Source organism: Pollachius pollachius (assembly GCF_949987615.1).
Source record: "Pollachius pollachius genome assembly, chromosome: 17".
Lineage (NCBI taxonomy): Eukaryota > Metazoa > Chordata > Actinopteri > Gadiformes > Gadidae > Pollachius > Pollachius pollachius.
In genome coordinates this window covers 11,486,738-11,511,776 of record NC_136950.1, presented here as the reverse complement: position 1 = coordinate 11,511,776, position 25,039 = coordinate 11,486,738, and the positions used below count along the sequence as shown (strand labels likewise).

The following is a 25,039-nucleotide window of genomic DNA, read 5'->3' as shown; positions in this document are numbered from 1 at the left end:
CATCCGTAGGGTAGGGGGATAATAAAAGACGTGTTTGTCCAGAGAGTTCATGCGCTCTTAGACTCTCACTAGGGAGAGGTTTTCCCCGGCCAAGACGGATTCCTTCATAAGAGACCACACACGTGTAATGATAAGGAACTAAGTGTCCTCTCACACACACACACACACACACACACCCACTACCACCCAATTTATTTTATCACGGAAGAAATGTGAAAAAAGGCAGTGTGGGCTGTTAAACCTAATAAGGACAATATGGACATTCAAGAATTCAAATAAATCAACCCTCACGCCGACATTTGACATCTCCCACAACGGCGAGGAAATTAAAGTCCAACAGAAGAGGGGATTTTAAAAGCAAACACTTTAATTCCAGGTGTCAATCAGAGCACAAGGGAAATACCAGACTTGACTTTTACTCGTTATGCCTGGAACACTTTTTTTGCGCTGAGGAGAAATGGAGGCGATAAGGACGACAGCAGACACCGGGAAACTTAAATACTGAGTCCATAGACACAGATGGAATATATGCAAAGCTTTATCGACAATCCTGCTAAAGCTAACATTACCATTTCCAGATAATGAAGAAGGATGAAGTGTATTAATGTGAGGGTTTCTCAACTCCACTTCGGAGACAAAGTTTACAAAAAGGAATTTCCTTCTCTAAACACAGCCCACTGGACCGTGTGTGTGTGTGTGTGTGTGTGTGTGTGTGTGTGTATGTGTGTGTGTGTCTCTCTGACAATGTCACCACGATTCAGGGTCGACATTGACTTAATGAAGCGGAAACATCTCTTGAATATTTCCAAGTGATTGCATTAAATGATGGGAGTCAAAATAGTTTAAGCAAAAGTAGAGATCATTTCAATGTGTGGAGATGTGCTGAAAGTGGCTTTTGTAGCGGCTGACTTTGAGGTTCGTCAAAGAGCCCCCTTAGAGTAAAAAAAGAGAGAGAGCAAAGACACAATCTGAACATAAAAAGTCAAAAGTGGAGATTGATAAAGGGCACGAAGAACGTGATAAGTCACATAGAGGAGAAAGGGAGAGATTGAGGGAGGCAAGAAAAGGGGGAGGGGGGAGGGGGGAGGGGAAGGGAGAAAAGCCCTGCCACGAAATGATGTGCAGACAAACTGTGTAGCAAAGTGAAGGACCATTTGGACGAGAGAAGAGAAGACGCCGGCGTAGGAAAGTAGAGCAGCGAGATGGCAGACGGACGACGAGTAATGAGTGTGAAATGGTGAAAGGAACGCGAAGAAAGCAGGATGTAATGGGACCGAATGGGAACACACACCCACCCTTCACCTCTCTCTCCCTCTGTCTGTCTCTCTATGTCTCTCTCTCAGTGTCACTCTCTCACCGGCTCACTCAGTCTCGCTCTCTCTCTTCTTCGCTCTCTCTCTGTTTTGCTCTGTCTCTCTTTCTGTCTCTCTCTCTGTCCCTCCCTCTCTCTCTCTGCCTCTCTCACTCACTCTCTCTCTCTCATTTTCGCACTGTCTCTCTTTCTGTCTCTCTCTGTGTCCCTCCCTCTCTCTCTCACTGGCTTTTTCTGTCTCTCTCTCTCGCCCTGGCTCTCTCTCACTGTCTCTCTCTCTTTGCCTCTCTCTCACTGTCTCTCACTGTCTCTCTCTCTCTCTCTCTCTCTCTCTCTCTCTCTCTCTCTCTCTCTCAGTGTCTCTCACCTTGGCAGGGAGTTGTAGTGTCTCTGGGCCTGCTGGTATCCCTCCTCCTCCTCCTCCTCCGGCTGCTGCCTCTGGACCTGGCTGTCCATCGTCACCGAATGTCTCCCGCCGTCTGTCCCGTTGCTGGCCTGTAACACAAACACACACACACACACAAACACACACACGCACACACGCATATACACACACACACACACACACACACACACACACACACACACACACACACACACACACACACACACACATATTGTTACATGCCATAAATACACATTTACAACAGGTCCAGATCACACCCATGATGGGAGGAATAAACAGTTCAGATGGGGGGGGGGAAAAGAGCAGGTGCTGAATCCGCTTGACAACAAAGCACACTTTGCATGGTTTCTTCAATCATAAGTTTTGTAAAAGTAGTACAAAAGTATATTTCTTTCAGTGTACAGTGCAGTCATAGCACGGCCACATTGATGCACTTCATCATTGATGAACAATGAGGAAGCAGATCTTTAAACATGAATGCCTAGTTAAATATAAATAAATAAATGTCCTTGAAGCATTGCTAAGTGAGTGAACGACCTTGACCTCAAACACACTTTGGCTGTGTGTTCATGTTTGCATGTGTGTGTGTGTAGGGGTTTCAGTTGTTTTTCGATCACCTGAGGGGTTGACATGGCGATGCCCCCCTCTCCCTCAACACCAGCAAGCCTCTGATGAGCTGGCTGATTAACGAGCATGGTGGGCCAATCAGACAGAGGATGTGTGTGTGTGGGGGTGTGTGCACAAGTGCAGGGGGTAATTACTTGTAGTTGGCACTGGGGCTATTCAATCAAACTTGCAAGATTTATCCAGATGTGTTTTATTTATTATTATAGAAAACAGCATGTAGTCAACATTTGTATAGTTAGCCAAGAGACAATAAACAGTAGTGTGTGTGAGTGCATGTGTTTGTGGCACTGGTGTGTTTTGTCTCTCTCTCTTCTCCCTCCTCCAACTCTGAGCTCTCTCTCCCTCTCTCTCTCACTCCTTACCCCTCCTCGGAGTACCCTCCCTCTCTCTCTCCCTCCTCCTAATCAGAGATCTCTCTCTTTCTCTCTCTCTCTTTCTCTCTCCTTCATTCTACTCTGTGCTCTCTCTCTCTCTCTCTCTCTCTTTCTCTCTCTCTCTCCCTACTCAGAGATCTCTCTCTGTCTTTCTCTGTCTTTCTCCCTACTCAGAGATCTCTCTCTCTTTCTTTCTCTCTCTCTCTCTCTCCCTACTCAGAGATCTCTCTCTCTCTATCTTTCTCTCTCTCTCCCTACTCAGAGATCTCTCTCTCTCTCTCTCTCTTTCTCTCTCTCTCTCCCTACTCAGAGATCTCTCTCTCTCTGTCTGTCTTTCTCTCTACTTCATTCTTCTGAGAGCTCTCCCCCTCTCCCCCTCTCCTCCTACTCACACAGCTGTAATAACAGCCCAATTACACCTCGCTCAGCATCCCTCCCCGGCCCGCGCTCCCCAAGCACTCTGAGCCGCGAATATAAAAGAGAGAAGAAGAAGAAAAAAATTGAAAATGCACTTCAACGTGTGTCAAATAAATCGGGGAAAAAACATTTCTGCCGGCTTCCTCTGCTGCAATGGCACGTTTCCCCCCGCGGCGGTGTTAAACGAGAGGCACGCAAAGTGAATAACAGATTAAGAATAACGAGCCCAAAAGAAAGAGAAATTATTTTAATGTGAGGTGGAGGTGGGAGGCCAAAGAAAGAAATCGAATAAAGTATCGTTGAGATTATAGTCAGTCATGCACGGAGACATTTCCATGGGATTCTGGGCGGGGGTGGTCTGGATAAAGGAGTGGACAGGTGGGCGCCGCGTTCGCTCAGGAACGAAGGCTCGTAGTCGTACCGACGCCAAGAGGAGCTCATGAGCAATCGCCAGGAGAGGAAATCAGTCAGAGTAATGGTATTAACCCCTGAGAGGTTGGAGGGTGGGTAGGTGGGTGGGCTTGGGGTTTCGCTGGGGATTTGATTATTTCCTGCACGGGCCTGGAACACATCGGCACATAAAACATGACATTTGTCGCAATCGAATCACGGGAGACATCCGGTTTATTTCATCCAATAATGCAAAAAAAATGATGTCAACTTGCTGCTGTCTTTATTTCTTTCTCTTTTTTTTTACCCGCCCGTCAAAGACAACGCAGACGGGGCCAACGGGACCCACTACACCTGTTAAAACACACAGACATTCACAGACGCTGAGCCAGAGAACGGGGAATGGGGGGAGAGCGCAATTATGACAATTATTGGAGGCTATCAAAAAAAAACGTCTGAGTGCAGCCGCGAGAGAGGGCGTGGGGGTTTGGGAAAGACACTGTCCTCGCCCCAGAGGTAAGCTCTAAGGAGGTCCATCTGCATATCAAAGCGTCCTGCTGTCAGGGATCAGTACATACATATGGATCTACGCCGGCTTTAAATAGGCTGGAGTTTTTTTTTCTTAAAGAAAGCATCCCTACTGTAAACAGGCAGACATGTGGAAGGGTTTTACCGGGCTGATGGAAACGGGCAATGTGTGTGACATGAGGGAAAAAGAGCGAACAAAATAATGAAATAAAGACATGGAGAAAGAAAGGTATGAGAATGAGAGATGGGTCATCCTTCACTCGTCAAAGTACGTTCAAGTTCTCCAACCGACCTATATTGCGATCAGTTGATTCAAGGCCCATCCTAGCCCATAACTTTGTGGACAGTTCATTCATTTGTGAGTGGCTGGAACAGCAGCATCTCACTACTACTTGACTAATTGATGTGGTCCACCACTTCCTTTGGCCTGAGCTGAATACTAAAAACACCTAGGAAGCAACCAAAGGCTACTATTCCCCTATTGTAGATCAGTTGAGTCAAGGTATGTGAGTTTGAGTGTGTATATGTGTGTATGTGTGTGTGTGTATGTGTGTCTTCTTTGGTATGAGTTTATGTCTTGTGTGTGCACGCGCACAAACAGGTGTGTGTATGACTCTAATATATCACACGCATAACATGCTTGTGATATTGTGTGATTTCCCACATGCATTTTGATTGAGGGCTTTTTTGATGAGTCTTGACTGTGTTGTCCAGGGTGTATTGTGGGTAAGCGGGCGGCATGCCAGACCCCCAGAGCACGCGGGTGGGTGTGTGAGTGGGTGGGATTAACAAGGTGGGGTGCGGGTGGTGCGCAGGGATTCATCCACCGTCACGGTCTGGAGTAAATACACTCCCTTCACACCTTAACCCTGGAGCCGATATGGGAAAGTCAAATGACTTCACTTAGCCAGGGCTTACAGTTCACATGACCGCATGGGAAAGAGTTGAGTTGTGTACTGAGGAATTCACACACCCATTCTAAACACAGCATATGCACCCACACACAGACACACACACACACAAGCACACAAACATGTGAAGTGTGTGCATTGGGTTTGAAGGTGCTTGACTCATCATATGTGCTTTTAGCATGTTGAATTTGTTGAATGTGCACACACACACACACACACACACACACACACACACACACACACACACACACACACACACACACACAAGCTTGCTGTAGCTTAATGTGGATTGTCTCGGCAGTAGGCAGCGGTTGGATAATGTAATAATAATAAAATCAATGGAATTCACATAAAGATTTTAAGAGCTGCCGTGTGTGTGTTTCAACTGAGCTTGCAGCATGATCCTCATACTCTCATTTGTGGTCACGGCCACTGGCGCTCCTCAACAGATAACTAAACCCCCGCACCCAAACTGTCTTTCATGTCAGCAGACGGAGAATAATACATAGAAAGACAACTCTCTGGAATAAAACGGTGGGTGTTTTATAGCAGACATCTGGACGCGCCGTTCTCTGCAGAGCGCTGCAAAGGGAGGGAGGGAGAAAAATGTCACGCTTCTAATTGCACTGAGTTGGCGAGGAATAGGCCAGGTTGAAGCACGGGCGAAAGGGGATTTGGGGATAATTATTACATAAGGGGAAGGGGCCGAAGATTAGGAGCCAAACGTGAACGTTGTCCTTGTGGGGTCGAGGGGGGGGCTCAGCTGTTTGTCTGGGCTGGCTGGGCCTCTACGTCCTGATACCGTCTGGGCTCCGGCCCAAACAAAGGGAAGCAGACGTAGCCTGAACACATTGCTCTCTGTGTGTTTGTTTCAGGTCAACCCAAATTTGCACTCTCCCTTTTTTTTTCTGAACGGCTCCTTGAAAGAGCATGTTGTTCTTTACAGCAGCACTAACGTCACCGTTCACCCAGACACTGATTCAAACATATGGGCACCTCAATGGCAGTTTGACAGTTCTCCTCGGGTTCAGGGGGGGTTTCCCCAGGTACTCCCATTTCCATTACCTAAAAAAACGTGTGTCAGCCTCACAGAGTATGTGAGCAAACCATGAGCCTACTCCAGGTACATAAAGGTCAAATATACATTCAGGGCATTAGGCAGACGCTTTTACCCACAACTGTTCATACATACATTCACAGCGGAGTCAACCACGCAGGGCGACACCCAGCTCGTCGGGAGCAGTTAGGGTTAGGTGTCTTGCTCAGGGACATCTCTACACTCAGCCAGGAGGATCGAACTAACAACCTTCCGGATACAAGTCAAGCCGGTCTATCTTCGGAGCCAAGCCGACCCTAATAACAGTAGCGTGCCAAGTGTTTGACGCGTGACCTCGCCGATGCAGCATGTTTCTCTTCATAACTTTTGCAAGCTAGGTAGAAGCCAGTGTCTGTCTGCACTTTGGATCTGCACGCGGATCAGGGAGACAACTGTTGCCATCCAGCATTAGGGACGGCCAAGGGACAGCCAGCATCAAAGCAGCACGACAGCCTTTGATGTGGGCTAGGTATTTCTTAAAATACTCTGCAATTTAATTCACTTGAAATTGTTGCTTTTAGCAATATGCATGATGGAATGTGAATTAATACGTGTGAATGTGTGAGCATCATTTCAGCTGCTACAAAGATATTCCTGTGTAACATATAGTATATATAAACAGGAGTAGCCGGCCTATGTGTGTGTGTGTGTGTGTGTGTGTGTGTGTGTGTGCATCAGCACAAAACACGTAAACTTCTCCATGAAATGCTTAGCTTGCACTCTCCTCAGCTCCCATCTCCAATGTCCCTTTGTCTGTTGTGTTCCCACCCAAGTGCATCGCTAGGCCTGCTGCACGTGTTTTAAGAAATATTCCCCTGGTGAACCACCCTACCCTACTTGTTTTTCATCGACTGCAAAAAAAAAACACGACAGGATTACAAATGGCAGTCCTTCAAATCAGCATCAACGCGTCGCGCGGGCGACTTCTGCAGTTTCTCCCTTAACAAGCGACACCAATGCGGCTCCTTTGCTTGGAGGGCGAGCAGAAGATAAAAGAAGCCTAATAAAACAGAGTTGGATACTCCGGGGAGAGCCATATATCTTATTACCACTGGATCGGCGCAGGCGCTTTCAACAAAGTCAACAATCACAAGCAATTAGGAGCTTGGAGGCCAGGAGACTGCCTGAGAGTGCTTAGTGCTGAACAAACAGTTAACATCTCCTTCCTTCAGAGACCCAGAGCAGCCGGGGAGATGAAACGAGAGAGAAAGAGACTGAGAGTGGGAGAGGGAGAGGGAGAGAGAGCGAGAGAGAGAGAGAGAGAGAGAGAGTGAGAAGGAGATAGAGAGGGAGATGGAGAGAACGAGAGACTGAGAAAGGGAGCAGGAGAGGGAGAGAGAGAGAGAGAGAGAGAGAGAGAGAGAGAGAGAGAGAGAAAGAGAGGGAGAGAGATTAAGAAGCCACCGGCGGCTTCTAATAATTTTTCGATCATCAGCAAAACCAACGCCGGCTCTAATCCAGGGCACACAGACCCCGGCCAGCCGTATACAGGAATGCGCTTCGGAGGAATTCTTATAATTAAACCAACCTACTCAGTAAGACCGTTTCCAACCACAAAAGCCCATTTAGACGGTGAGAAGAAAACGGCGAGTTACTTTTCCCCGCCATCACGTCAAACGCTTCTGTGAGAATCCAGTTTAAATGCTTAAACGGCGACGCTTAGGACATAGGGCTATTTGGGGCCAGAGCGCAGAAAATGACGCATAACATCTCAATGCCAAGGGTCGCCGGGCTGACCCACAATTTTTGGGTAATGGTTGTAGCCTGTGCCATAATTATATAATCATGTTTTCTAGTCGCCCCTTCTTCGTCACAGCCAGGTCACAGAGTCACGTCTCTGAAAGCCATGTCTGTCTCGAAGACATTATAACGTAGAGATACACAATTAGTTGACCTTTCACCCACACTTGGGTTGCTGAGAAATTCTGTCCTCTTTAGTGTTTGTCCCTTGATAAACATTTGGCTAATATTTATTCACACACCGTGTAAGATGCATCGGTTTTTATTGCTTTTGCTTGTATACTGGCTTTGCTCGTAATACTAACATTGCTAGTATAGTTTAATAAAATGGCCAAAAACAAGAAAGGGCCATCCACCTTATATTAACATAACCTCAGTCAAAGGTATATACCTTCATAGAAACTATCATGATTTGCAGTGCTGGGATTTCTTCTATTTCTTTAACTTTTCAAACTTCTCATGTCACACAGCCCCTTTTAGTGACTTCCCAGAGCCAGAAACGGTTAAAGCAAAGTAATTAGCAATTATTTCAGGGATCAAAGGGTGACTTTGAGAATTAGAAATCAGCCAGTGATATTTGGCAGAAGTTGGACACACAGACCCTTTTCAAGGACATGGAAGAGGGTCAATTGGCAAACGAGAGATTCGTGACAACGGAGCGCCTAAGACGGTGGGCTTGTGGGTTTGAGGTCGGAGCAGGCTGCTAGCTGTCAGGTTTAAGGCCCAGGCAGAGAGGCACCGTTCAGATCGAGTTTAGAAGGATTAGGAACAGGCTCTTGCTTGAGTATCGGGAATCCATTAAGCTGCTATGGTATTTCTTTGGGTTCCCCCCCCCCCCCCATGTTTTGCAGGTGTCTTATCCGAGCACTCACCCAGGACCGGTCCGGGCTGAAGGTGTGGACCTGGTCTTCCGGTTCTTCCTCGTGTAAGGCCTGCTGGAACTCGTGCCTCAGCCTTTGTATCCGGTCATGGTTGTTGGGAGCCACATGGCTGTGAGGGAGAGAATGAAACAGGGATTATATGATGTTCCATTTCATCACAGTTTCACCCACCGTCGAAAAGTACCGTGCATCCTTATGCACATGAGCTTTGTCTTACTTTATTCAAATTGGAATGCAATTGAATTGAAATGCATTTGAATGTACTGTTAGTATAGCTACACTTATTTTGATTAAATAATGTATGCTACATATTATGCATAATATAAATATTGATTACTGAGCACTGCATATGAAATAGATCACTGGGTCACACCACAAAACTATTCCAGCAATCAAACCGATCTGGATACTCAATCAATTGTGATATTTATTCCATTTAACTGCACAATATCCTTTCAATTTCACTCTCTCTTCCTCTGCCTTAACTTATCCAGGGGAAGGAAAAAAAACGGTCCCCCGTGCCCCATTGTGAGCGATACACGTCTGCTTTAGACGGGAGAAAGAGTATAGGCCTCTTTAGGGCACACAGTCATTAAACACTGCACTGTGGAAAACCTTAATTTACATCCCCTTCATTACATCGCTTTGAGGTGCATGTCAATAGAAATCAATAGTCTTCCTTCAGACTAATCAGCCCGCTCTTTTATCACCGGCAACAGAGACGGCGCATGACAGAAAGCATAATTGTGATGGGACAAGCGGGCCCGATAATAAGCTGGCGTTTATGCACACCACGAGGGGGATACTGAAGGTTAAGCCGGCCAGGGAATGTTTATGCTCGAGGGCCGGGGAGGGAGGGAGGGAGGCCGGGGTGGATGGATGCTTGGATGGGTGGAACGGTCAATGAATGGACGGAAGAATTGAATGCACAAAGAGCAGAGGGGCTAGGAAAGTCAGTCCATGAGAATAACTGACAACGAGAGAGAGAGCCCGACAACAACAACAACAACAACAAGAAAGCACGGGTGAAGAGGGTGGTGCGATGAGTGTCGCCGCTGATGGACGGAGGGGCTGAGCGACGGACTGACACTTTCAAAGGGAAACACTTGACCACGCAGGTAGCTGTCACCCGTCCACTCTCTCCCTGGTCTGAGTGGCACTCAAAGGGTGGTCTATCTGGTGGGGGGGCATTGAAGAGATCGTTTTATTTCGGCCTCAACGATTCTAGCCACCATTCCGTTGATAATTGCACATCAGAGCGAGCACATCGTCGTGACGATAATGGCATCAGGACAGCCTGCCAATCAACCTTTGTGGAGAGCGCACTAAACAGCGCTTCATCAGCGTCAGGCCCGCGTCCAGGGCGACTGTCCCCAGAGCGAGCCAATCATGTCCAGCCGAGCAGAGGCGTCAGCGGGACATGATTGTCCTATTATCCATATGGCCCGCATCAGAATCAATTGTGTTAGTTATACTCCATTTGATGGCCTAAACTTTATGTGCGTGGGAGCGGGGGGAGCTTACATTACGGGCCTGATGGTGGATGTGGACGATTAAGTGGCTCACTGGCGTGTGGGGTGGGTTATGCTTTTTAGGGCCGGGGTCCAACGGTGCAGTCCTATTACCGTTCATTGCAAAATCAATTTCACATTTCCTGTTTGCACGGGGTGTCTTAAAGACCATATGGTTCATTAGAGGAACACGTTTACTCAACTGCGGCCCATAAAGGATGGCACTTTTGAATACAAACATCGCATTACTGGCCTGATGGCTCATTTCTAGTAGAACAGTGTGATGGGGTTACGCCATTGTGTGTCAAAACAGCAGTTATTTCAAATCTTCATGATCCTGTGTTTTGTTGAAACTAAGCATTTTTCAAAGCTCACTGGTGTCCAAATATACAATTTTTAACATTGAAATGGAGGGGTGTGAAAAAAAACGTTGCCGTAACGTCATGCAGTATATAGTATAGTATAGTATAGTATAGTATAGTATAGTATAGTATAGTATAGTATAGTATAGTATAGTATACAGACACACCCAAAATGTTCAGATGAAAAAGACAGCAAAAGACCAGAGCTGGTGAACAGATTTCTTCCACAGGAATATGTGTCCTTTTAGAACCATCATAACTGTAACTGTAAGGCATGGACAAAAAGATCACAGATCCAGCCCAGGCTGAGAAAGCTCAGTTCCTCAGACCTTTCCAACCAAGACCTAGAAGTTAACCTTCAACAAACAGACCCGTAAATCTCCCCGCCATTCTATCCCCAGAGAGGCTCCCTCCTACATCCAGCTGGGGAGCCAGGGACAGGGGCCGCAACCTGGGCTATAAACAAGTCCATGCGACACCATATACACTCGGCCACATACTGAGACCTTTGGGCCCACTCCTGGCCGACCGAGTATCAATCTGAGGGGGAGAGAGAGAGAGAGTGAGGGGGGGAAGGACAGAAGAAAGAGAGGGAAAGGGAGAGCGGGGCTCTTGGGTAATGTAATCAAATATCTACTTCAGAGAGCCGGAGGGGGGCTCAGGGTGTGACGGAGGGTGATGGAAGTTGTTTGGAGACAAGATCTTCTAGTAAATTAAAGAAATGGGGCCTCGACATATTTATCCAAGTCCCACAAATGGAAATTGCATCAGGTTTGCGGTGAGGGAGGGGTAAAGGAATTTTGTGGGAATTGAACGAGGGCTGGATTCGTCTCGGCCGTATCAAAGCGGGGCCGTTTTGCGCCTATTTGGAGGGGCTCTACAACCCCAATAACCCCCCCCCCCCCACACACTCCTCCCACTCTACCACACCACAGCAGTACAAAGTCCATGGGGTTTCTTGGAGGGGGGGGCACTATGATAAACTGGGAGGACAAAGACACTCAAATGGATAGAAATGGAAGGCTTGGGGCCGAGGACCGAGTTGGGCGGGGATGGGGTGGGGAGGGGGGGCATAGTCCCATCCCATCAGTCCTAACCGCTGCCCAGGCAGCGCGGCCTCATCTCCCTACACAAACAGTACGGCGCCCGCGCCGCGAGAACAAATCCATCGGTTAACGAAATTCCTCCGGCGTCGGCGGCGGCGGTGTCAAACCCCGCCGCGCATAAATCCTCACGTGAACGCATCAAAGTCAATAATGGGCTGGCGGAACAAGGGCTTAACAGGCGAGAGATGGGAGTAAAAAGGGAGGGAGCGCTGGGTTGCCGTCTGACAGTGGGTGTGGTGGGTCAACAGACCGCCCTGGCAATTAGGCAGATGAACGTGTCCCGTGGCCCTGGGATGAGTGCATGTATAGGGGGAATATGAATGAGGGCCGCTCATCAGTACACGACCGGCCCTATGTTTGTGCACGAGGAGGGAAAGGTCAGATTTTTGTGGGAGTGCACTCAGGGGCACCGGGGGGGCGGTCCGCATCCCGATCGTGCGTGCGCGGACAGGCGCTGGTAATCCGAAGGTCGGCCTTTTGAAACGGGAGTCAATGGAAAAAAGGGAACTGGGCAATTAAAGTGCATGGGAGGAGATAAAGTATCCATATGCCTTGGCATTTTGCAGTCAGCATCTCCATTCTCCACCGTATAATAATGACATTTGCTCAATATTCATCTGTGTTCCCCGGCTTTGAAATGTCAAAGCCGAAAGCCTCGCGGTTTGTCCACATCTCCTGCATAACCCATGCAAACACATTTGAGCAAACACGACCGGAAAGCACCCCTCACAGTAGAAAGCGGTTTTCCAAATAAAAATCTTGAAGACACTGGCACACACACACACACAGAAACACATTTCCTTTCTCCCTCTCTTTCTGTCATAATCTCAGTTTTGCTGTCCTCTGTCTCGCAGTAATGTTAAAAGCCCGGTCTCCATTCAGGTGACTCGGATGGTTGTCGTTGAGAGCTGAAAGCTTAGGCGGAAGGCTTATTTCCAGAGGTGAACCTGTGAAATCACAGGCATGCTGGGTCGAGAACAGGACAGGCCTGTCTGAACAAAAACCCTCCACTCTTACCCTCCCTTCTCCACCCCACACTTACGCCCTCAGTTTCTTCCTGTTTCTTCAACCTTAAGAACGTATGCACCTTCTGGAGGTTACACCAACTCCACAGTCAGCAAAGTCACAATGACCAAATAAAGCAAAAATATAAACAGCAAAGCGATGCAGGTAGGTGCTCTCACAGTGATGAGATGATCATAATGTCAATGCATTATTATACGGCGGGAATTTCGTTTCACAACACATTAAACGGCCAGAGAGGCCAGTGAGAAACATCCCCACCGGTGAACAAAAGCCACCGTTCAACAGCGAGCCACACGCTCGTCCTTCTGTGTGAGTCGTGGAAGGCCATGTGGCATTGCGTGCGCGTCCCTGTTTCCACCTGTGACTTCTGGGGTTAGGTTGAGGGAGTCGCTGACAGGGGTCATGACCTATGTTGAGGTGTGTGGACGCCTGTCTGTGTAATTGTCATCCTTTGATCCAGCCAGGATTTGGCAGATGTCACACACATACACACACACACACACACACACACACACACACACACACACACACACACACACACACACACACACACACACACACACACACACACACACACACACACACACACACATCCTGACCTGGGTTTAGGTCAGGATGCAAAGTACCCCCCCCCCCCCCACCCCACTCAACCTCAGATGTAGGGGGGATCAAAGCCCAACGGAGTCCTGACATGCCGGTAACACTGCAACCCAGGCCAATTGGAGAAGTAATCCAATCATGAGAGTGGGTAGTGGGGTCATGTGACCAGTTCTGAGGTCAAAAAAGGTCAGCTCCAGCCAATCAGGGTGAAAGGTGGAGAGAGTGATTTGTTAATAATCCTGCAGGGTCCAATATCACTAACCAAAGTTTGACACTGAGTAGTCTGAAAGTTGACTAGGCGCTATGAGTGCGCCCCAGATACACTCCTTTCCTTTTTCCAATGGAAATGGCACAAAATGGTTATGGCTTCAGTATGTTTTGAAAATCTGATCAGAGGGGCTGTTATTTCTTATCGGATCACTGTCAAATCAAAATTCGAACAGATTATCCCAATTTTTCACTCGGGCGCCGGTATCTCCATTCGCCAGATGAAGGGGCAGACTTCTTAAGCTAGCCCCTTTGGCAAACTTGCGTCAAGTCAAAAGCTCAGCTCATATTTATTCCTCAGCCCCCTAGACTTTCATTTATTTCAAAGGCAGAGGATGAGTCGTTTCTTTTTTCAGCAGGGAGATGGACAGCCTTTGGGACCAACAGAGATATAGGGAGAGATTAGATCTGCATTACCGCTGGTCATTTCTTTGGGGAAGGGGGATAAAGATAAAGCATTTCAAAAAAAGAAAACACATCTTCACAGGAAATCAACATACACGCACGTCACACACACACACACACACACACACACACACACACACACACACACACACACACACACACACACACACACACACACACACCAGCCAGTCTGAGATTCAGGTTTTGCACCAATCAAACCGAACAACTCTATGTGGTCAGACAGCCACAAAACCTCTTCCTATACATCTCTTTTCAATTGTATCTCACTCCCTATATTGTGTCTTACTTTCAGCTCCATTTCCTCTTGCCATATCTGTATCATTACCTGGCTTTGTCTTCCATAGTGTCATGCATGTCATGGCTCAGTTCCTGTCTGTAGCCATGGTGGGGAGGACATGACCCCCACCACCACCACCACCACTCTAGTATACTGCGGAGGGACAGCTGCATGCAGGCAGGACAAAAGGCCTGTAATGCCCTGGATTTCTCAGGCTCTTGCTTCGCCAATGTCTCTCCAGGGCTGATGCACCCGACACTGGCGCCTGGCCAGCTATAGGCCTCGCCACTTCACAGGCACAGTTGTTTAGCAGATGATTGTGTGCTTCTGTTCATGTGTGAGTGTGTCTGTGTGTGTTTGTGTTTGTCAACGTGCGTATGCGTCGGTGTGCGTACTTGAGTGTGCATGTGTGTGTGTCCATGTGAGTTTATGTGTATGCATGTGCGTGAGTGTGTATGCATCTGAGCGTTTGTGTGTGAGTGTGCGTTTGTGTGTATGTGTGTGCATGAATGTGTATGTATCTGAGTGTGTTCGTGAGTTTGTGAGTGTGTGTGTATGTGTGTCCGGGGCACTGTGGCTGCCTTCAGACTCTCAAACAGTCTGTAAGGGGCCGCAGTGTCCTGGGAGACTCCCCCCCCCCCCTCTGTCTTCTCTAGTGGCTGCCCGGGCCCCAGCGCAGCGTGACCAGGGAGCATGGAGCTGTGATTAAGCAGGGGTAGGCGGAGGGCGCCTGTGGAGCGAGTCCCTTCTGGCAGGCGCTCCAACGAGGACAGAGCCCGGAGTGACTGCATTCTTTTTGCACATTGACGATAAGAAGCCTAAAAACTCCCCCCGCCCCCCATCACACACTACCCTAAAGCTCAGCTCTCCCCGGGGGGGCCTGAGAATGGAGCCCTGAACAAGGGAGCCAGACAGCTGCGTGAAGCCACCTCCTCGTCGCCTTCCCTGGAGACGCGTAACCCTGGACACATCCTATTTGCAGTGACGGCGCCCCTTTCCACCAACAGCAACGCCGTCATCACACAGGGGACACGTGTTTATTTATAAAAGTGTTCGCACTTTTTTTGCCTGTTTTTTGCTCGCCCGCCAGCCTCTGTCGCCCGGTGTTACATTGACTTTCATCCTTTTGGTGTCCTCCTCAAGGGAACATTGCCACATTTTGGCAATGTTCATTACAGCAGTCTACGTGGGAAGAAGACTCGCCAAAACCTGTTGTCTGTTCTGTCCTCTCATAGGGACATGTTTTATATATATATACAGACAGTATATATAAATAGCAGAAGAGATGAAAGGCTTTCTCCTGCCTCTAGGTGTGTGACACATGCAAGCCTAAGAGCAAACAGGTGTGATCTTTCTCAAGCAGAGCCACGAAAAGAACTGCGGGTGATTGGCGAAGGAAAACAACCACGAGAGAACACTTTCACCTTCAAACGCAAGGCGAAGTGACGTGAGTGACGGAGCCTGAATCACCAGGCTTAGAGGCCAGCGAGATCGCTCAAGGCAGTGGCTCGGTAGAGACAGTCCAGACAGACAGGACGTTCCAGTTAAAAAAATAAAAGACATTCCAGCATTCAGGTGCAACCCGGAGATTGATCAATTATTCAGCTGATCCTGGGAGGCAGGCAGCAGCTGCTCTCAACTCGAAGGACAGGCAGGAGGTCATACTGCCGGTCCGTTCTATGTGAAAACAAGATGTACTTTTACCACAAAAACAAACTACATCCATTCTTTGTTCTGCCGTTGACCGCTATTCTTTGTCGCATTTGACTGACGAATATACCTTGGGTTTTATCGCCTAATTTGATACCAACTGATTTTGTTTTGTGTACATTAAAGCCTAAATGTCCTTTTTTAATTATGCTGTAATTTCATTGGTCCTACCAACAAAATCAGGTTGTATATTCATGACAGGGGGAGGCTGGATGACTGAGGCAGACAGTTTGCAATTAATTGTAAACGGCATTGAAAGTCGTTGATATAACAAATGTCCCATGATTGTGTTAGCCACGTCTGCAAAAATATGTCACATCCAATGCTGTGTAACTTGAGTTCAATGAAACGTTGGCAGACGCTCTCCCAGGGATGCCTTTGCTAGTAATGTAATCGCAAGGGCCGATCATCATGGATCCCTCTGGAAACTTAAAGACTACTGATGAACATTGCGGCAGCTTTCCTATAGGTTATTTTGAGTGAAGAAAGAAAGAAAGGTTTTGATCGACGGCTGAAACCACCATAAAGAAGTCTATTAACTTTGATGCTAAGGCCGATAATCCCAAAGCATTGATTCAGAGGCACTGGATCTCCCTCAAGTAGTCGTTTGGAGTGTAGCAAGGCCTTCTAAATGTCTTAGGAAGGAAAAAAATACACAATTCAACAATAGTGTGCAACTTCAAATGCAACTAGACACAATACAATTTTAACCAGTCACACCTGCACTTTCAATTTATTTACAAATCAACTAATACATCTAACTTTCCACTTATACAAGCTTGGTTAAAATGATATAATGAAAGTTTACCTCAGTTCTAACTAACCTATGAAATGGTCAGCCCTTGCAGCTGTTAAGGTTCTATCTGACTAGTTCAATTTCAGCAGCGGACAGTAAGTGAAGCAGTGAAGTGCCAGACCTAATAGAGGTGTAAGGGCCACAGGGTGAAGTAACAACCTAATCAGCCTGGCTCCAATTAAATAAGACCATCCACCTCTAAAGACTGCGGTTCTGACATATCACTTCACCATCAAAGCCTAAGAGAAAAACAAGATGGCTATGTGGCGCTATGTGATGCTGGCTTTCCACATTCTCCTTTATGGATTCTGAGGACCACATATTTGGCCTAAGTATAGGCTGGCTCCCTGAAGTATGTCATCCATCGCTGCCTTTCGCATTAGAAGACCTCAAATGAAAGTGGCCAATGCCCATTTAGAATGGTATGTTCAAATACAGGAATTTTCTCATATTGTTGTTCTTGAGGTACTTCTGCAAATGCTAGAGACAGACGGGTAGAGGGAGATGCCGGAAGGGGGTAAGGCTAGACAACCATCAGCACTTAGACAACGAGGAGCCCGGCAGATCTGGAGACGAGTGGGTCCAGCCAAGTGTGGATGCCTTAAAGCCCTTGGAGCAAAATTGACCCAGAGACTGAAAGTTAACAACCTGCTTAATGAGAGTGAGTAAACCTTCAGGAGAGAGAGACAGAAAGAGAGAAATAAAGAGAACGAGAGAGCAAAAACACTGATGATGAGTCAAACCTGCCAGCGTAATGGATTTTGCATGCATTACAGATTTGAAAGAGGATGGCAAAGTGGGTTCTGTATCCAGTTATTTTTTCGTAGGACGTGAACCCGATCCCAGAATGAATTGGAATCGTTTCCAAGCAGCCAATTGTAACTGAGTTAACGATACGCCTGTGTGACCCCTACAAAACTATTCTCACATACCTGACATCTTGATATGCCAGCTACCTTGGCGCAGTCACACTCCAATCCCTTTAGAAATACATTTTCAGAAAAATAAATATTTTTTTTACCAGGTGCATGCAGGCGGCTTATTTGCAAGCCCCATATTTGTCGAGAAGTACAGAATGCCACACAGCTAGCACAGTAGCTGTGGAACCAGAGAGGCAGAATCCATTCACACACAGGACTATGGGTGGGCTCAGGCTGAAATGGAAAGAATGTGATGGAAATCACACCCAAGGACACAGCACATTCGCCACGCTGGAGTTAAAGCCAACTACCATCCAAGTTAAATTCGGCTTTTTATTTGTATCCTTGCTCTCCACTGAGCCATTCTTTATTCTCAAAGACTTCCCAGTGAGCTTAAGGTTTTAAATCGCCGCTGATTGACCATGATTTAGTGATTTGTTTTTACCTAGAGTAGAATGAATGGAATAATCTTTGATTTTATGTCCAGAGATGAAAAAAGCAATCAGCTTATAAAATGCTGTGTAGGACATCAGCCAGCTGCACATTCCGCTCTGAGTCATTTCCTGTTTGAGCGCATTGCCATAGAGACGCCCTTTCAGAGCCCACCTTAACCCGACGTCCAGCGGGCCATGGCGGTGACGACAAGACATGACACATGCTTTCGGTTATGCATGATTTGACAAATGGTCCATGGATCATATTTGGATTAGCCCATTTGGACCTCTCATTCCTTGAGCGTAGCATTGGAGCTTACGAAACAACAACCCAATTCATCCCCGTGAGCAGCTAACAAGCCACACGGACATTCCGCCATTTGCCAGCTAGCCCAGGCCGCTCCCTGGACCCCCCCCAGAAAGACCCCCACCTGTAGGCCAGTCTCATTTGCCCGGGCGCAAACGTCACACTGCGATGACGGCCGACAGTCGCGCATTACATTCGCAAATGTCACTGTCTGCCTGCCCGGCGGGGGAGCGTTTTAATATTTCAAACCAAGCCAGGCCCTGCCAATCGAGGCCACGAGCGGCGTGCCCCCGGCCTGCTCGCCCGACCCCCCGCTCCGTAACTACTTCCTCTATACATAATTAAAGAGAGGCACAGCGGGGGAGGCTGTCAGTTAGAGCCGGGCGAAGACACAGGGACACTTTAAACAATAACAATATTGATAGCGGGAGTAATAAGGCGGAATTAAAAAGATGGAGCCCAAATGATTTTTTTTTCATTCGCGTTTTTATTTTTTTTGCAACTGGTGCAGCTGGTCCCAGCTTTAAGTGCAGAACAGAGAGGAGGGAGGAGGAGCTGGGAGGTGGAGGGGAATGGGATGACTCGAGGAGAAGGTCTTGTAAATTGGAGAGGAGGCGCACGCGCACACACACACACACACACGCACACACACACACACACAACCACACATACACACACACACACGCACACACACACACACACACGCACGCACGCACGCACGCACACACACACACACACACACACACACACACACACACACACACACACACACACACACACACACACACACACACACACACACACAAACAAACAGCCCGTATGCTGGATGAATTGCCTCTCGTCTTTCCATTACTGGATGAGGACCCAGAGGTCTCTTCTGGGACCCAGGGAAGAGGGAATGGGGGGGGGTCAGAGGTTGTGACCCTTGATAATGGCCACGCAGAGGCACGGGGTTATAAAGCCCCCCCCCCCCCCCCTTCACCGTCCCTGGCCGGGAGCGTCGTTTCAATTAGGTTATCAGTGTTGTGTAATAATCAATGGACGGGTCAGGAGGTTGGCGAATGCTGACAGATGGAGAAGTACGGAAGAGGAGGGAACAGAAAAAAAATGACAGGATCAATGGCCCCACGACATGCAATGATGCGTCCAGCGCTTGTTTTCTGCTCACCCTGCCTGAGGACGGAATCAGTTACCTAAGCACCCACCAATTAGGCTTTCGACATGTAAAGTGCAGAGAAAAAGTCCCACTTTTACGCAAGCCCAAAACTGAGGTAAACACTGTGCGAGGCAATAAGCAGCAACAATTACGCAGCGATTGTTTTGATCGCATCTATTCCAAAGGCTTATTATCATACCACGACGCTAAGTCTGCGGCTGCGACGTCAGCGCTGCGGACAAATTCATTTGCAAAGCCGTGGAAACCGACGAAAACAAAAGGGCGCAATCCCTTCGCATCACTCCATCGACCCGGTCAAGAGCCTTACATATGTTAATGCCCCCCTTCATCCCATGACCCGGGCCTTCACCACATCATTATCAACTGAAGGAGACATTGTGTCAGCCTGTCACCGCGGTGATCAATCGATGGCGTTCCCTTCCAGCCTCCGTGAGGCCGCCACCGCCGTCGCCTAAAACTGCCACGTCGCGGTAAAAGCGCAGGCCCCCTTTAGGTTGTCAATCGGATTAATGCGTGCTCACATCCATCATCTTGCATCGGACGTCCATCAATCAATCACAAGGCATACTGTGACACGTATAAGGCCAGCCCCTAACGCCTCCCCCCCCCAACCCCAGCTGTGATTATGATGCCAATTATCAACATGACTCTAGTTCTCCATGTGACCGACATGCTAATCAGCGATCGCTGGCTCGTCAACAAGACCAGCCTGGGTATGGGTCCATCGGGCCCAGGCAGGGTCCAGGGTAATTATTTAGTTTTAATGTTAATTGGCTATCCAGTGGGTGATGTAACGACGTTGGATATGGTGTTATTTTTAAGAAGGGGGCCAAGGTCACCTTAGTGCATACATGCTGATGACCACATACATAAACTTTCTTTTACTTTAGTTACTGAAGATGGATACACTTAAGTTATTTCTATGTACCGGTAAATAACCCTAACCCTAAAGATATATACTCTACAAAGCCGAGATTAAAGGACATAAGAGATGAAACAGTTCCTTACTTGCACACAAACAAAAACAGTGCATGTGTGAGGCTAGCTAAGATGAGGTTGACCCTAGAGATTTTTAACAATCAAGGTTAGGAATTCCATGAAACTTTGATTTCACAACAGACAGCAAACCTCAAGGAAGGTCACAACTAAATACAAAATTCTAACTCACAACTAAATGGTTGACATCCTACCAGTGTGTCACAAGTACCTCTCTCTCTCTCTCTCCCTCTCCCTCTCTCTCTTTATCTGTCCCTCTCTGTCTCTCTGTCTGCATGTGACTATGAGGGGCTTTTACTTTCAGAAATGACTTGCAACAAACAGACCAGATCATGGTGTAATCTCTCCTAATCCTTTAACTGGATCTGAGTCTTTCAAAACATAGCAGGAAGAGAGAGAGCAAAGGAGAGCGACTGAGAGACAAAGAGAGAGGGAGATGGATTTTTTTTTTGTTGAGAAAATAAAGAAAATAGGATGAATTGATGAAATAAAAGGCTGGGTACTGGAGGGTAAGGTAACCTCAAACTCGGAGCATATGAGAAGTTCCATTCATTTTCCTGAATCGCAAATCAATCTCTTTAATAAACTTGCTACCCTTACACACTTTGGGGATTTTACTTTTGAAATATTGAACGACGAGTGCCCAGGGAACCCTGAAGTTCTGCTTAAGATGGCCGTCACGGTTGGCAGGCAGATGAAATGAAAGACGTTGTCTCGATCACTTTCTATTCCTGTCTCAGTCGCTCTCTCTCTCTCTCTATTCATAGTCCTATCTGGATGCCAGTCCTGATACATGGGGGAACACAGGAGGTGGGTCAAATACAGAGAGGCACTGTAGACATGTGGCATCTTGGAGACGGACCAGGTGCGCTGGGGAAATCTGTCGACACCCTAAAATAAGCTCTGAACATGAACGCGAATGGTCAATGTTGAAGGACATATATTGACAAATAATAATACAATATATTCCTCGTCTTCAACATCACTCAAAAAACATATTTATTATGAACACGATACAGATGTACGATCCAAGGTGTAGAAAGAGAGCCAAATCGGAGAACCATGGACGAACAATCAAGTTCATTTTGCAACTATGAGTCTCTTACAAAGTGTTTCAGGGCCTCCTGAACCAAACACAGATAGAGTACAAACACCACATGCTCTGACAGAACACTGTCACCTTCAGGGGGTGGGGGGGAGAGAACCAGAAAGGTGCTCTCTCTCTCTCTCTCTCTCTCTCTCTCTCTCTCTCTCTCTCTCTCTCTCTCTCTCTCTCTCTCTCTCTCTCTCTCTCTCTCTCTCTCTCTCTCTCTCTCTCTCTCTCCCTCCCTCCCTCCCTCCCTCCCTCCCTCCCTCCCTCTCTCCAAGCCCAGACAAGCCTCAGAGGATTAAGAGGCGATAGCCCTGACCTCTCTGCTGAATGGAGCCCAAGCCGGCGTGGGGCGGCCCACAGATGGCTGCCGTGGTAGCCCATGTGTGAACGGACGCGCCACTGACTTGAAACCAAATTAAGATAGCCCTCTCGGCCCAGCCGCGGTCGACGCACACACACACACACACACACACACACACACACACACACACACACACACACACACACACACACACACACACACACACACACAAACTTTCTCAGACCTTAAAACCCCAACATACACACACAAACAAACCTGCCATCTAACAAACCCACAAACATGCACACACACACACACCCACACATATCTCAGACCTAAACACACAACCACACCCACACATATCTCAGACCTAAACACACAACCACACGCACACAAACTTTCTCAGACCTAAACAACACACACACACATACACACACACACACACACAGACATGCCCACAAACACACCCACACGCACGCACGAACACACGCACGCACGCACACACACACACACACACACACACACACACACACACACACACTATCAGACCTAAACACATTCTCAGGCCTTAACCTACATACACATTCACATGAGAACATAAACACGTTTACATAATCTCTTCTTAACAGGCGCACACACATGACACATTCACACGCAGATATCATAGATGTAAATGTTTACTTGCCCCAGGCAAGTAAACAGAACAGAAAAATATATTTGTGCAAACAATTCATTTTAACACCTAAATAAACACCAATAAACATTGGCACATTGAACACCACACAAAATCAGCTACTCACACATCCATGCACGAACACACACACACACACACACACACACGCACACACGCACACAGGCACACACGCACACACGCACACATGCACACACACACACACACACACACACACACACACACACACCCAGAGCTTATTAAATCCAAACCTCCACCCCCACCCGTATGGAGGAAGGTATGGTGTATAGGGTCGGGGGTGGAGGGATCTGTGGGAACAAAAGCATTTGGGGAGTGGGCCCCTTAATTAAAGGCCCTGTGTTTGGGGCCACTCAATAGGGCTAGGGACAATAGGGGTATTTGGTAATGCTAAACCTGCTGAGTTAACAGATCTCCCCCAGGTAGGAGAAAACACACACGCATTCACACATACGCGCAGTGTCACTCACACACCGGCACACACCGGCGCACACACACACACACACACACACACACACACACACACACACACACACAAACACAAGCACTGTCTCTCTCTCCCCCTATCCCCCTCCCCCCTCTCTCTCTCCCCCTATCCCTCCCTCTTTCCCTCCCCCCCCTCTCTCTCCCTCCCTCTCTCTCTCTCTCCACCTATCCCTCCCTCTCTCCCTCCCCCCCTCTTTCTCTCCCTCCCTCTCTCTCTATCTCTCCCCCTCTCCCTCCCCCCCTCTCACTCTCTCTCTCTCTCCCTCTCTCTCTCCCTCCCTCCCTCTCTCTCTCTCTCTCTCTCTCTCTCTCTCTCTCTCTCAGTGAAACCTAATAATGATTAATCGTTGAAGGGCTAGAGCATTCAAATTAAACGGTAACCAGCTCTGTTGCCAACCATTCCTGGTGGACACTGACGCTAACCATGAAGCATATATTTAATCAGCAGATTTTATACTGGAACTCTATAGGTCCAATAGTCCAATTATTCAGCGTGTGCTCTTTAGGTCTGTAAGCTATAGCTAGAAGTGGCAAACCAGCGTGTGCGGGCAGACTGTTATGTGAGCACCACCAGGCAGCCTAAGTGTGAAGGACAGTGCCTATAAATAAACTGTGTTGCTGATTGTGACCATATGACCACCATGAGAAGTGACAGCTTTCTCTGTCATTGCGCTTGACGGGCTTAGGAGTAACTCTGCATGCCTGGCAAATTGGATCGGGACGGTCAGAAACAGTGACCCCGCTCCCTCCCTCCCTCCCTCGCTCCCCTCCCTCCCCCCTCCTACCGTTCCACCCTTTCTTCGTCTTCTTGTCCTCCAGCTCTCCTCCTCTCCTGACCCCTCTCCCCCTCTCTCTGTCAATCTCTTGTTTCATTTTAAAGTGAATGACGTGCTCCTGTTGGCGGCAACACACATTTCCACTTCTCGCTTTAGAAAATGTTCCAGTGTGAGGAAAGCGGACAGGACCGGCCGAGCGGGGATATCGATAAAACTTCATGGTCGTGCGGATTTAAGCCCTTTATCGCCTTGAAACAGCACCTCGACTACCCCTCCCCACCCGCCCACCCGCCCACGCGGCGGCGGTACGGGTCACCGCACCGGTCGCCGTGCCGACACAAGAGAAGCTGGCTACCGAATAGGGCCGGGCCTTACTCAACGGCTGGTCGCCACCGGCGTTGCGTCATGTCAACACCAGCTCCCATGCGAGCCCACCCAGGTCCTGCGCACACTCATCGGCCTCAGCGACGGCTTAATGAAAGAAATAATAACGAGTGAGTAAAATTAGGATCTGGGCTTTGATCGTGGTTTGATCCAAAAAACTCCAAGGCGTTCTCAGAATAGATTTAACAGGATCCTGGCATGCGGGCTAATATGGCGGGAGCTTAACTCGTGCCATACTTGGGTATCTTGTAAAGATTAATGAGAGGGGAGAGAAGAGAGGGAGAGTGGATTGAAGTGTACAAAAAGGGCAGTGAGGGTGGAGGAGGAGGCAGGAGGAGGGACTCTGTGCGCAAAGGCAGCTGCTGGCAGTAAACACTGCGTGCCAATTGGCTCGCACTCACAGAATCCTCATCTCTGAAAGAAGGGTGTGGCCAGCATCCCCCTGCCGAAACCATGTGTAAATATAAAATTTGACTTCAAAGTGTCACTCTGAATGGTTTAACAGGAGAGGGACAGCGGCGTCACACAACTTTGCCCGCTCCTTTTAAATCACAGATCAGAGAAGGGTTTTTCATGTGATTTTCTATTAAACGCGAGGGGCGTCATGATGTCAGAGAACCAGGGATGGGTTGGCATGGGAACAGTTTTATAAGATCCAAAACAAAGATATGAGGACCACGTGTAGAACACATA

General features: G+C 48.0%; 1 protein-coding gene across 4 annotated transcripts in view; it reads right to left on the bottom strand.

Moving 5' to 3' along the window:
* pard3aa (par-3 family cell polarity regulator alpha, a) overlaps positions 1–25,039 on the bottom strand; it is a 353,818-nt gene that overhangs the window by 4,876 nt on the left and 323,903 nt on the right. For all 4 annotated transcript variants that reach the window (XM_079755248.1, XM_079755251.1, XM_079755250.1 and 1 more), the window contains 2 exons: positions 8,674–8,791; positions 1,680–1,807 (listed from right to left, as the gene is read on the bottom strand). In XM_079755248.1, the coding sequence (XP_079611374.1) occupies positions 1,680–1,807; positions 8,674–8,791 (246 nt within the window). The remainder of the gene's footprint in view (positions 1–1,679; positions 1,808–8,673; positions 8,792–25,039) is intronic.